The 13,798-nt window shown below is 43.1% G+C and overlaps 1 protein-coding gene across 5 annotated transcripts in view; it reads right to left on the bottom strand.

The window, feature by feature from the left end:
• The window catches only part of HECTD4 (HECT domain E3 ubiquitin protein ligase 4), a 165,849-nt gene extending 155,117 nt beyond the window's left edge, over window positions 1–10,732 (bottom strand). For 4 of the 5 annotated variants that reach the window (XM_036276519.1, XM_036276524.1, XM_036276521.1 and 1 more), the window contains exon 1: window positions 10,427–10,730. In XM_036276519.1, the coding sequence (XP_036132412.1) occupies window positions 10,427–10,603 (177 nt within the window). In that variant the 5' untranslated portion in view covers window positions 10,604–10,730. Of the gene's footprint in view, window positions 1–10,426 lie in introns of all 5 variants that reach the window. The other variant, XM_036276535.1, reaches the window with a different exon arrangement.
• Window positions 10,733–13,798: the final 3,066 nt, after the last annotated feature.

Genomic DNA, 13,798 nt, shown 5'->3' with positions numbered 1-13,798 from the left:
AAAATAGTCTTGAAGAATATACAATTTTCTGGAAAGGGGGAATCAGTGGGGTAAAATGGGGAAACATCTGTAACAAAAATAAATTAATTAAAAATAAATAAATAAATAATAAAGAATACACAATTTTCTCCCTGATTTAACGGAGGTGGGAAGTAGATGGAGACCAGGAGTAGGGATGGTAGTCAAAAAGGAACTTCAGTTTCATCTGTTACTTCCATTTTTTAGAGGCATTTTATTGATTTTTAGAGAGAGGGGAAGGGAGGAGGTGAGAGAGAGAGAGAGAGAGAAAGATCAATGTGAGAGTGAAATATCAATTGTCCACCTCCTGCATGTCCCCAGCTGGGGATCGAGCCCACAATCTGGCATGTACTCTGACCAGGAATTGAACAGGCAACCTTTCGGTGCATGGGACAATGCCCAAACAACTGAGCCACCCCAGCCAGGGCAGTTACTTCCATTTTTTAATAATGTATTCATGTATTAGTTGTTTTGTTTTTTTTCAATTTTTTTTTCTTTATTGATTTTAGAGAGATAGAAATATTGATGAGAGAGAACATTGATTGGTTACCTCCTGCATGCCCCCCACTGGGGATTTGGCCCACAACCAGGGCATCTGCCCTGACCAGGAATCGAATCGGCGACCTAATGGTGCATGGGGTGATGCTCAACCACTGAGCACACCGGCTGGGTTCATGTATTAGTTTTTAAAAATGCAATGGATACATAAGCTATGTTAAAAATGCACCATCAGCTCTGGCCCTTGTGTTTCAGTTGTTTGGGCATCGTCCTGTGCACCAAAGAGTTGCTGGTTTGATTCCCAGTCTGGGCATATGCCCAGGATGTAGGCTCCATTCCTAGTGTGGGGTGTGCAGGAGGCAGCCAATCGATGCTTTGCTCTCGCATTGATGTTTCTCTCTCTCCCTGTCCCTTCCTCTCTCTCTAAAAAAAGCAATAGAAATAGGTTAGCCTGTGTGGCTCAGTGGATTGAGTGTCGTCCCATGGACTGAGAGGTCCAGGTTCGATTCCAGGTCAGGGCACATGCTTGGGTTTTGGGCTCAATCCCCAGAAGGGGGGCATGCAGGAGGCAGCCAATCGATATTTCCCTCTCACATTGATGTTTCTCTTTCTCTCTCTCTCTCTCTCTCTTCATAAAAATAAATAGATAAATAAAAATAAAAATATTTTTAAATGCACAAAGTAAAAGTGTTACAATTTCTGCTGTCTTCTCTCCTGAAATAACTATGCATTGTCACATAGTTGATCACCTGCTGTTATTTACATGTTGACAACTACTGACTAAACACATTGCAAAGCAGATCACACTCCTTGTGTTCACCCCACAAACACCACTATAAAACAAGACAGAAAGAGGGGGAGAGAGGAAAAAGCATAAGGCATTTTCAGGAATTGACCATCTTTTCATAATTACCACAAACACCTTATAACTTAGGAAAGAACAGGTGGATGACAATCTACCCAGTAGCCCTGGCCAACAGGTGGTATTCTGTGACAGTCAATATGGAAGCCAAGAAGACAGATAATAATCAAAACTGATTTATTTAGCAAGACCTTAGGCATACAACTAGAGGAAAACTGAAATGAAGACTATCTATTATCTTATCTGCTTAGCCATATTGCAAATAAATTGGGAAGGAAGAAAGTTCCAGGGGGATCCCTGCTCCCCACCCCACCCCCTCTCTCACACACACACACTACTATCTTCTCTACCCACTACTAGAGAAAAAAACATTCTGTTGATGGGATTGTTTGCTTTCATATACAATGAGCATTGACTGAATAAGCATAAACTAACCTTCCAGCAACATAGCACTTTATAAAGTGAGTCCATACACTGAACACACATAGTCACATTCCTCCATAGTTAATCCTTATATTTACCCTATTATTATCCCCCTCTTACAGATAATGAGGCAGTCTAGCACAATGGTTTTAGAGACTGGACCCTGGACTGGAATCAGATCCATTCCTGTCTCAGTTTTGCTACTAACAGTATGACCTCTGTCAAGTTACTCCACTTCTGTGCGAGTTTCCTCATTTGTAAAATAAGGATAACAACAGTAGCAACCTCATATGGTTTTTGTGAGAGGACTGAATGAGTTAATGTTTGGGAAGTGCTTAGCACCGAGTCTGGCACACAATATGCTGACACTGTTGTCATGGCGGTGGTAGAGGTGGTGACAATGATGACAAAGAAGCTGCAGTGGAAGAAACCAAAGATTACTAACGGTATGGAACTTGCCCAAGGTCGCACAGCTAGTAAGAGCTAGAATTTCAACCCTAGTCTAGCTCTTTAAAACCTGACTTTGACCTCTAGACAATAGTACCCCCACCCCCCAGTGCTCAGATACTTCATTCTAACTTGACACCAGCCAGCCAAGCCTGAGAGCTCTCAAATCATTCGCCCAAGCTCACAGAACAAGGCACCAGATTCAGTGACTCGTATTCCAGTGCTCATTAATCACATGGCAATCAATTCTACTGGTGAACAAAGGTAGTTTATTCATTAACACTTCTAAATCTAGAATTTAGAATTCTATAAAAGTACATAAACACCTTCCAAAAAATTTTGACCAAAGGATAAACAGGCTGGTAGTATCTTCCTAGGAGAACAGATCGACATTTATAAATCTAAATATTGTCTCTAAAATTTCACTTGAGTGTATCCTAAGTACTCAAAGCCTTGGCTATTTCAGTTGATCAGCTCCAAACACAAATTCTCCTTCCCTTACATGGCAAAAAACAAACAAACAAACAAAAAACAATAAGAAGAAGAAGGAAAAAAAAGAAAACCCTGAGGAGCCTTTTTCATTTCCTAAATATCAGTAAAGCACTGTGGGTGTGTTTTTTAATCCTCATCTGAGGACATTTTTCCATTTACCTTTAGATGGAGTGGGAGGGGGAGAGAGAGACACACATACACATCGATTGGTTGCCTCCAGTAGGACCCCAACCAGGGCCAGGGACAAACCACAACCGAGATACTTGCCCTTGACCAGAATCGAACCTGTGACTCTTTGGTCCGCAGGCTGACACTCTAACTGCTGAGCCAAACCGGCCAGGGCTCTGTGTGGATTTTGTTTATTTGTTTTATTAAGGTATAACTGGCATAAAATAAACTGCACACATTTAAAGTGTACAATTTGAGCCCTGCTGGTATGGCTCAGCAGTTAGAGTGTTGGCCCATGGACCAAAGAGTCTCAGGTTTGATTCCGGTCAAGAACATGTACCTCCGTTACAGTTTGTCCCTGGTCCTGGTCAGGGTCGTGCAGGAGGCAACCACTCGATATGTCTCTCTCACATCGATGTTTCTCTCTCTACTCCTCCCTCCCACTCTATCTGAAAATAAATGAAAAAATATCCTCAAGTGAGTATTTAAAAAACAAATAAATAAAAAACAAAGTATACAATTTGATAAATTTTGACCCATGAAATCATCATCACAATCAAAATAGGGAACATACCCCCCACCCTAAAAGTTTCTGCATACTCCTTTGCAATCCCTTCTCTGATCCCTTCCTGCCTCCATCTCCAGGCAACACTGATCTACTTTTGTTCACTACAGATTGGTTTGCATTTCCTATAATTTCCATATAAATTAAATCTTACAGTATGTGCTCCTGTTTGACTGGAGTATACTCAGCATAAATCTATGTTGTGAACATCAACACCTCATTTCTTTTTATTGCTAAGTAGAGCCTACCGTACAAATGTACCACACTTGTTTATCCATTCACCTGCTGGTGGACAGTTTTTGGCAATCACAAATAAAGCTGCCATGTTCAAGTCTTTGAATAATGTGTGTGTTTGTGTGTGTGTGTGTGTGTGTATGTGTGTGTGTGTGTGTGTGTTGGAGGGGGGTGTCCTTATAAACAAACACAATGAAAAATGAGAAACACTAACCAAAATGCTTGGGTTAAAAATTAATCTAATTTTTACTATGGGGTAAAAAAATTGCTTGGCTACCTTGAACAAGTCAATTAGAATCTCAATCAAAATCCATATAACGCTGGCCGGTTTGGCTCAGCCGGTAGAGCTTTGGCCCGTGAACCCTCTAGAGAGTCCCGGGTTCAGTTCCTGCTAAGGGCACGTACCTCGGATGCAATTTGTCCCCAGCCCCAGTTGAGGTCGTGTGGGTGGCAACCACTTGATGTTTCTCTCTCACTTCCTCCTTCTCTCCCTCCCACTCTATCTGAAGATAATAATATACTGGTGAGTATATTTTTTAAAAAATCCATATATATGATGCCTGCTCCCACCTGGAGTTTGTAAAGAAAAATGAGGTAGGAAGCAGAAACTTTGGGAACTTTCACAAATGAGCTATTTTTTTTTCCCCTTATAAATTCCCTTTATTTAAAAAAGACTAATGTGGTCCAGCCAGTGTGGCTCAGTGGTTGATCAACCCATGCACCAAGAGATCGCCAGTTCGATTCCCAGTCAGGGCACATGCCCAGGTTATGGGCCAAATACCCAGTGGGGGGCATGCAGGAGGCTGCCAGTCAATGTTCTCTCTCATCAATGTTTCTCTCTCTCTCTCTCCCCCTTTCCCTTCCTCGCTCTCTAAAATCAATAAAGAAAAAAGACATTAAGAAATAAAAATAGCCCTGGCCGGTTTGGTTCAGCGGTTGGAGCGACGGCCTGCGGTCCTGAGAGACCCAGGTTCGGTTCCGGCTGAGGGCATGTACCTCGGTTGCAGTTTGTCCCCGGCCCTGGTCGATTATGTGGGTGGCAGTCACTAGATGTGTTCCTTTCACACTGATGTTTCTCTCTCTCTCTCTGTTCCTCTCTCTCCCTCCCACTCTACCTGAACAAAAAAAGGAAGAATGTCCTCGGGTGAGGATAAAAAAATAAAAAATAAAAGAAATAAAAATAAAAAAGACTAACGTTCTGTGAAATGTAATACAAAATCTAATAATATTTGAGTGGGCATTTTTTGAGGTATTGTGGGGTTTTTTTTTATTTCTCTTAAATTTATATTTATTTCAACACTTAAAAATAATTTCCTACATGCTTTTTGCTTTTTCCAGCAATGTAAAATTAAATACAGATAGCTATTTTTAAGGTCAAGAAAAAGCCTCACTCTGTATTTTTAGTTCACACAAAGTAAGGCCAAGTCCTTATCTCCAAGGCCCTGAATGATCTGCATCTTCCATTCCCCCATCTCTTATAACTGTCCTCTCCCCTTTGCTGATGGGCTCAGAGCTCCAAACTAAGGATGCTAAAGATGTTTCCTCTCAGGGCCTTGGCTCTTGATGTCCTCTGTCTGGAATGCGCTTTCCCCAATAGCCATATGGTACTCTCTCACTTCCTTCAGATCTCTGCTCAAATGTCATGCTGGACTTTCCTTTCCTGCCTACCGATGTAAAACAGAACCCGTCCCCCTTTCCCAGCTAAACGTTGACGTTTATGTAGAGTATATGTCATATATATTTGGTTATTTGTTATTGTCTATATCCTCCCACTAAAATAAAAGTGTTTTAAGGACAAGGATTTTTTTTTTTAATCCCCTGCTATGTCCCCTACACCTGGGACAGTGGGCCTATCTCACTCCTGAATTCCACAAATACTTGTTAAATAAATTTGTTGATTAAACACTATTTGATTTTTTTTTTTAAATCACCTTCGTTTATAATTTACTTGGGGGGAAACTCTTAGTTCAAATGCTCATTTCTTGCTTAAATTAAAATGCTAAGTTAAGCTGATCTACTGCTCAGGATGGCTTCTTTTTTTTCACACTGACATTTAACTTTGAGCAGCACTTACAGAGTGAAAAGAACACTAGAATTCAAAGGCAGGAAAGCTAGGGTTTAATCCTTTGCCCTTCCATAACTAGCTTTGGAACAGGGACCAAGTCATAATCTCTCCTACTCTCAGATAAGTTCTCTCTAAAATGAGAGAAATTATTATCACTAAGTATTTTCTTGTTCTTAAATTTTGACACTGTATTGCAGATAGCGCAGTCTGGTTTTTCTATTTTAATTTTTACAAGAATTTCTTTCAGCCAAGCCGATGACAACTGCTGGGAAGCAAGATCACAAATGCTCGCTAGTACAGTCTTATGCATTAAGGTTGACAATCATGAATTAGTCAGCTTAGTTTGAGTCTCATCTCCAAAAATGCAAAATTGTTAACTGAAGGATTCTATAGAACTATGAAACCCTGGTGGAAAATGGCCACTGGCCCTGGCTGGGTAGCTCAGTTGTTTAGAGCACTGTCCCGATATGCCAAGGTTGTGGGTTTGATTTCCAGTAAGGGCATATACAAAAATCAACATACAATGAATGCAATAAGTAGAACAACAAATTGATGTTTCTCTCTCTCTCTCACACACACTCAAATCAATTTTTTTTAAGTGGCTCTGTTTTTTTGTTTTTTGTTTTTAATCCTCACCCAAGAACATTTTTCTTGCATTTATCTTCAGATAGAGCGGGAGGGAGAGAGAGAGAGAGAAACATCAATGTGAGAGTCAGACATCGAGTGGTCGCCACACACACGACCCCAACCCAGGCAGAGGATAAACTGCAAATGAAGCACATGCCCTTAGCGGGAACTGAACCCAGGACTCTGGTCCACCAGCCGAAGCTCTAACTGCTGAGCCAAACCAGCCAGGGCCAAGTGGCTCTGTTTAAAAAGGAAAGGACAAGCCCTGACTGGTTTGGCTCTGTGGTTAGAGCATCAGCCCAAAGACTGAAGGGTCTTGGGCTCGATTCCAAGTCAAAGGCACATACCTGGGTTGTGGGTTCAATCCCCAGCCCAATTGATGTGTCTCTCTCACATCGATCTCTCTCTCTCTTTCTCCCTTCTTCCCTCCCTTCCACTCTACCTAAAAATTAATGGAAAAATATCCTCGGGTGAGGATTAACAACAACACAAAAGAAAGGCCAATTTTCACCCAAATGTCCACTGGAAGGAGGAAGGAGAAGCTTGGAAGAAAGTACTTCATAGGGGTGGTGATAGTTCAAAAGTTAGTTTTTTAAAAGCTGATGTACCCTAATCTTTCTCAAATGTGAAAAAGAGTAAGTTACCAGAGCCCATTAACAGACAAGTGCATAAAAAAGTTGTACATACTGTATATACAATGGAATATTACTCAACTATTAAAAAAGAATGAAATCATCAATGGGGAAGAAAAGGAGGATATCTGTAATACTTTCAACAATTAAAAAAAAAAATGAAATCTTACCATTTGCAACAGCATGGATGGACCTACAAGGTATTATGCTCAGTGAAATAAGTCAAACAGAGAAAGACAAATATCATATGATTTCTTATATGTGGAATTTAAAAAACAAAATAAATGAACAAATAAAATAGATACAGACTAAGGGTTGCCAGAAGGGAAGGAGGTTGGGGGACTGGGTGAAAAAGGTGAAGGGATTAAGAAGTACAAATTGGTAGTTACAAAATAGTCACAGGGATGTAAATTATAGCATAGGGAATATAGTCAATAAAACTGTAATAACTATGTAAGGTGTCTGGTGGGTACTTGAAATATTGGGGGAATCACTTTGTAAAGTATGATTGCCTAACCACTATACTGCACACCTGAAACTAATAGAAAATAATATTGAATATAAACTTTAATTGAAAAATAAAATAAAATAAAATAAAAAATAAATTGTCTGGCCGGTGTGGCTCAGTGGATTGAACGTAGTCCCATGGACTGAGAGATCCCAGTTCGGTCAGGGCACATACCCAGATTTCGGACATGATCCCCAGTAGGGGGCAGGTAGGAGGCAGATGATGGATGTTTCTCTCTCAAATGGATGTTTCTGTCTCTCTCTCCCTTCCTCTCTCTCTCTAAAAAGTCAATAAAAACATATTTAAAAAATAATAGTAATAAGTTACTAGAAAGGAAAGGAAGATATCTGTTTACTCCCCTATCTTTAGCCAGTTATGAAATTTTAAATAGTTACAAATATGAATATCAAGCATGCATGAAGGCAGTAGAGTATTATGATTATGAGTAGATGTGTTTGAGACCAAAGACCTGGAGTTAACATCCAGGATCTCTAACTATGTGTGATCTTGAGCAAGTCACATACCCATTACTTGACTCATCTATATAATGGGTGCAATATTTACAATTGTTATAATGAGTAACATATGTATAGCTACAAGGATCCTTTTGAGAACTTAGTAAAATGAGGTCTGACACAAAGGATACACTTCATCAATATTATTATAATTAAATAATTATATTTAATAGTATTTCTAGGTGAACACACCCAGAAAATACTAATCTAACAGCCACAAAAAATATTCTTAGCTACCTATTTCTCCTGATACTATATAGCCTATATAACATGTATAAATGAACAAAGTTCTTCACAACAGCTAGTCATAAATGTTTATCACCCTTACACATATTGGTTTCTGAGAGGCCAAACCATAAATTTTTAAGGTGTTCTTTTAAAAAAAAATCTATCAGGCAGAGATGTTCTTTCTTTTAAAAACATTCTTCTGTAGATATAGCTGACAAATTCACACACACATTTATGCAGTAAACATCTTTGGAACCAACTTAACAACTGAGGTTTTAAAATTTTTTTTAATCATCACCTGAGGATATTTTTTCTATTTATCGTCAGATAGAATGGGAGGGAGGGGGATGGAGGGGAAGAGAGGGAAAGGGGAAAAGAGGAAGAGAGGGGTGGGGGAGAGAGAGAGATTGATGCAAGAGAGACACATCGACTGGTTGTCTCCTGCAGGACCCCAACCAGGGCTGGGTACCGAATTGCAACCAAGGTAATTGGACAGGAATCCAACCTGCAACTCTTTGGTCCATGCACCCGCTGACGCTCTAATCGCTGAACCAAACCGGCCAGGTCAACAACTGAGGTATTTTTAACTATTCCTACTCTTTTTAATCCTAAAAAAAAAATAATAATTCCATATATACATTTTTTGGACCGGTGAACTTAGTCTCTAAGGAACAAAGAGCACTCATTTCCCACATCTCATACAACAGAGCCAATTAAATAAAAAGATTCCGCCATCACAGCATATTACCCCTTGAGTTTTCAAGCAGATAAGACTCAGACACACCTTGCTTTTTATAGAACAAACCCAAATGAGAGACAATAAAACTATGATTCAATGTTAGGAATCTCCTACCAACTTGTACCTTCCTTTTTTTTTTTTTTTTTTTTTAATTGGTGGCCAGACTGTAAAATAAATCAATTAAGAGTTCACAGTGGGAATGCTGCAACTTCAACCTCAACCTCAAATCCAGACACAAAAATACAGTGGAACGTTTTCGCATCTCAGGCACGTCCAAAATGTCTCGGCCAATGGGATCCGATCACTGCCGTTTCCAGAAGCACACAGCAATGGGGTTTAACCCATTTCTATAAATGCTCGTCGTGCTGAAAACCAAAGTGCATGCAAAACCGCAAAACACAAAAGATTCCTCGCATTCCGTTTATAGCCAGAAGACAGGCCATCCTCTCTGCGCCCTACCCTGGAGAGTCTTCTTTGCAACAATAAGAATTTCATGACACTCCATGCTACCGACACGTCAAAACGTGATCCCACAAAGTGGAGGGGGGGCAGCGTCAGCATCGGTGGCCTCGATGAAACGATACAGCCAGTATTCCCACGTCTGGGCTAAGGCGAAACCAAGTGAAGTCGACGAAAAGTTCCCATCACCCAAACATGTTTGGTTTCCTTCCGCCCCCAAAGCAGGAGCACAATTGCTGAGATTTGCCTTTGCACCTGCCACGGCTCCGAAGCCTGGGCTTCTCGGCGACCCCTGCGCTCACAAAAAGGCCTTGCGGCCTAAAGCGCCCGTGACCCTCGCGGGGAGAGCACGGGGGCCGCTGTAGCATCCCCTCGCTGTCCACACCGCCCGCGTCCCTGACAAAGGCCCCGTGTCAATCCCAGGCATGACACACAGAAGTTACTGGATTGCCCATCGTGGACGGGCAGCTGCTACTAACACCCCCCCCCCCGGGGGTGGGGGTCAACACAGAACTGGGGAAGGAAAGCGGGGAAGATATACAGCGTTGAAATTAAAATGTCCCCAAAGCTAAGCAACCTGGGTGTGCCCTGGAAGTGAGTCCAGGGGTCCGTGGGGGAGGGGAGAGAGGACTCGGGAGGCGGCAGTGGCTCCTCCAGGGCGTGAAGGCCGTGCCGGGTGATAGTCTAATAAAAAGCTGGGTGTCGGAGCGTTCAAAATAAAACCACAAATGAAATCCCCGGAGGGCCTGAGGATCCGAGGAGGGAGGGAGGCGGACGGTCTGCAGACCTGCAGCCGCGGTCTCCCACCTGCCGGCCGCGCGCCCACACACCTGCCAGGGCAGCCCTCGGGGGCCTGGGGTCCAGGGGAGAGCCCGAGCCCGGGGGTGCGGGGTGGATGGGCTAATCTGAGGGCAGAGACGGGGGTGGCGGGGGCCGCCCCACTCACCTCCAAGTCGGTGTCGGCGGCCTCTGGGGCCCCGAGGATCTCACTGGGCAGCTCGGCCAGGTCGGTGACGCGGATCAGCCCGTCGTGCAGAAAGATGGTCTCTTCCTTCACTGAGAGCCACTGCGCCGAGTCCGCGGCTGCCGCCGCAGCAGCTGCCGCAGCCGCCGACGAGCCCATGGCCGGGGCTGAGGTGTTGACGGAGAGGAGCAGCCGCCCGGCCCGGGGAGACAGGAGCAGGAGTTGCCGCGATCACCAGTCCATGGCAGCAGCAGCAGCCGCGCCCGCCTGCAACGCCCCGTGCGCCGTCCTGCCTGTGCAGCTCCGCCCTAGGCGGTCCGAGACGCCATCCCCCACCCCCCGGCCCCGGAGACCCCGGCCCGCCACCGCCTCCGCCGCTCTGAGGAGCAGGATCCGCCTCTGGTGCTCAGCAGCCAACTGTCAGTGAGACGCCATGTTGGGGGCGGGGCTCCCGGCATGCCCCGCGGAGCGGACAATACGGCCCAGCCCACCTCGGGCTCCGCCCACCGCCCGCAGCCCTGGGAACCCAGGTCTGCGGGTCGTCCACGTCACCCTTCAATCCATCTTGCCCTCAGACTGACCTCCCCCTCCCCTTCTTTCGCTAGCCATTTGGGGGCGCCCTGGGTCTGCAGTCTACCTGGGGAAGACTCCACTGCCTCCTCTCCCCACACTCAGGTGTGCACCCCGCCCGCAGACTACAGCCCCCACAGAGCGTTTAGGTTCACTCCCTGCTGTCACATTTAAATGTGACTCTGTATATGCAGAAAATATGGCACAGAGTAGGCGCTGCAAACCTGTTCATTCACCCTTGGTAGAACCGCACAGTAGGTGCTTCATATTTACTGAAGAGTCTAGTACCCATGAAGCACTCAAAACTCCGTGAAAATAAAACACCAGTCACAATGCTGGGTGCCCACTGGCTGGCACTTAATAAATACTCCCTGAATGGAATTTAAAACTATTGTTATATTTCATCAACATTCAACTCTGACTGACATAAACCTTAAAAATACACCCACCAGCCCTGGCCAGTTTGGCTCAGCGGTTGAGCGTTGGCCTGTGGACCAGAGAGTCCCAGGTTCCGTTCCTGCTAGGGGCACATACCACAAAATAAATAAATAAACAAACAAACAAATAAATTAAGGGTGCTCTGTTTCTTCAGAAAAAAATAATACACACACCCGTCCTGGCTGGTTTGGCTCAGCGGTTAGTGCGGTCCAGAGAGACCGGGGTTCGGTTCCCACTAAGGACACATATCTCAGTTGCAGTTTGTCCCAGCCCTGGTTGGGTCGTGCAGGTGGCAGCCATTTGATGTGTACCTTTCACATCGATGTTTTTCTCTCTCTCCCTCCTACTCTATCTGAACAAGAAAATGGAAAAATGTCCTCGGGTGAGGATTAAAAAAAAAATACTCACACCATCTCATTTTTATAAAAACAGGAAAAAAATGTATGTGTCGAGAAAAAACGTGTGGGAGAATATATACTAAATTGTTAATGTGATTGCCAAGCAGAGTGGGACTGGTCTAGAATGGTTGAGATCAGAATGTTATCTTTGTATTGCTTTCATGCTTAAAAAAGTAAAGTGCTCCACAAAAAACCTACAACGTGGATATTTATAGCAGCTTTATTCATAATTAACCAAACTTGGAAGTAACCAAGATGTCCTTCAGTAGGTGAATGGATTCATAAACTCTATTGCATCCAGACAGTGGAATATTATTTGGTGCTAACAAGAAACAACTATCAAGCCATAAGAGACACTGAGGGACCTTAAACACACATTACTAAGTGAAAGAGGCCCATGTGAAAAGGTTATAGTATGATTCCAACTATATGACATTCTGGAAAAGGCCAAACTATGGAAATAATAAAAGGATCTCTGGTTGCCAGAGGGAGAGGGAGGCATAAATAAGTAGAGCACACACTCAGCCAGTGTGGCTCTGTGGTTGAGTGTTGACCCATGCACCAAGAGGTTGCTGGTTCGATTCCCAGTCAGGGCACATGCCCAAGTTGTGGGCCCAATCCATAGTGAGGGGCATGCAGGAGGAAGCCAATCAATGTTCTCTCTCATTGATGTTTCTATCTCTCTCTCCCTCTCCCTTCCTCTCTCTCTAATAATCAATGAAGAAAAAAAATTTAATAAATAAGTAGAGCACAGAGGATTTTTAGGGCAGTGAAAATGCACTGTATGATGCTGTAATGATGGATACATGTCATTATACATTTATCCAAACCTACAGAATATACAACAGCAAGAGTGAAACCTAATGGACTTCAGGTGATGATGTGTCAATGTAGGTTCATTGATTGTAATAAATATACCACTCTGGTGCCTGATGTTGATAATGGGGAAGACTATGCATGTGTGGGACAGTGGGTACATGGGAAGTATCTGTCCCTTCCTCTCAATATTGCTGTGAACCTAAAACTCTAAAAAAAAAAAAAGTGTTTTTGTGTGTTTGTTTGTTTGTTTTAATCCTCACCTGAGGATGTTTTTCTATTTATCTTCAGACAGACCGGGAGGGGAAGAGAGAGAGAGAGAAAGGGAGACAGAGAGAAACATCAGCATGAGAGGGACACATCAACTGGTTGCCTCCTGCACAACCTCAACCAGGGCCGGGGACAAACCCTCAACTGAGGTACGTGCCCTTGGCTAGAATTGAACCCGTGACTCATTGGTCCGCTGGCTGATGCTCTACTGCTGAGCCAAACTGGCCAGGGCAAAAAAAAAGTTTTAATAAAGAATAACTAAGCCCTGGCCAGTTTGGCTCAGCGGTTGGAGCATCCTCTTGCGGACCAGAGAGTTCCGGGTTCAGTTCCCACTAGGGGCACATACCAGAAAAAAAAAAAAAAAAGAACTAAAATAAATCAGAAGAACATCAAGCTGCATACCCTTTGATCCAGCAATTCAACTTTGAGGAAGTTGTCCGAAGGAAATCATTCCATCCATAGTTAAGGATATACATACAGGGATGTGCAGCTTAGTGTTGTTTATGAGAGGGAAAATTATAATCAGTCTAAATGTCCAAAAATATGGAATTGGTTAACTACAACAATAGTATATCCATAAGATGGAATATTATAAAGCCACCCAGAATAATGTTTATGAAGAATATTAACACATGTGCATGTTCATGACATATTGCTAAATGGAAAATATCTAGTCAAAATAGTAAGAAAACTTTGAAACATAATTGGGTTTATAGTATGATTGCATTTTTTAAATTACATGCATGTATGATATAGGTGTAGAATAAAAGTCTGGGAATGTGTCATGCCTGATAACTTTTGGGTAAATCTCAGCTGTGACTGGGGAATTTGTGGTTTTTTGTTTTGGAATGTTTCCCAAGTT

The sequence above is a fragment of the Molossus molossus genome, unplaced genomic scaffold, assembly GCF_014108415.1.
Source record: "Molossus molossus isolate mMolMol1 unplaced genomic scaffold, mMolMol1.p scaffold_m16_p_22, whole genome shotgun sequence".
In the NCBI taxonomy this organism is placed as follows: domain Eukaryota; kingdom Metazoa; phylum Chordata; class Mammalia; order Chiroptera; family Molossidae; genus Molossus; species Molossus molossus.
Note: the sequence above shows the minus strand (reverse complement) of the source record. Positions and strands in the feature narration are given on the sequence as shown.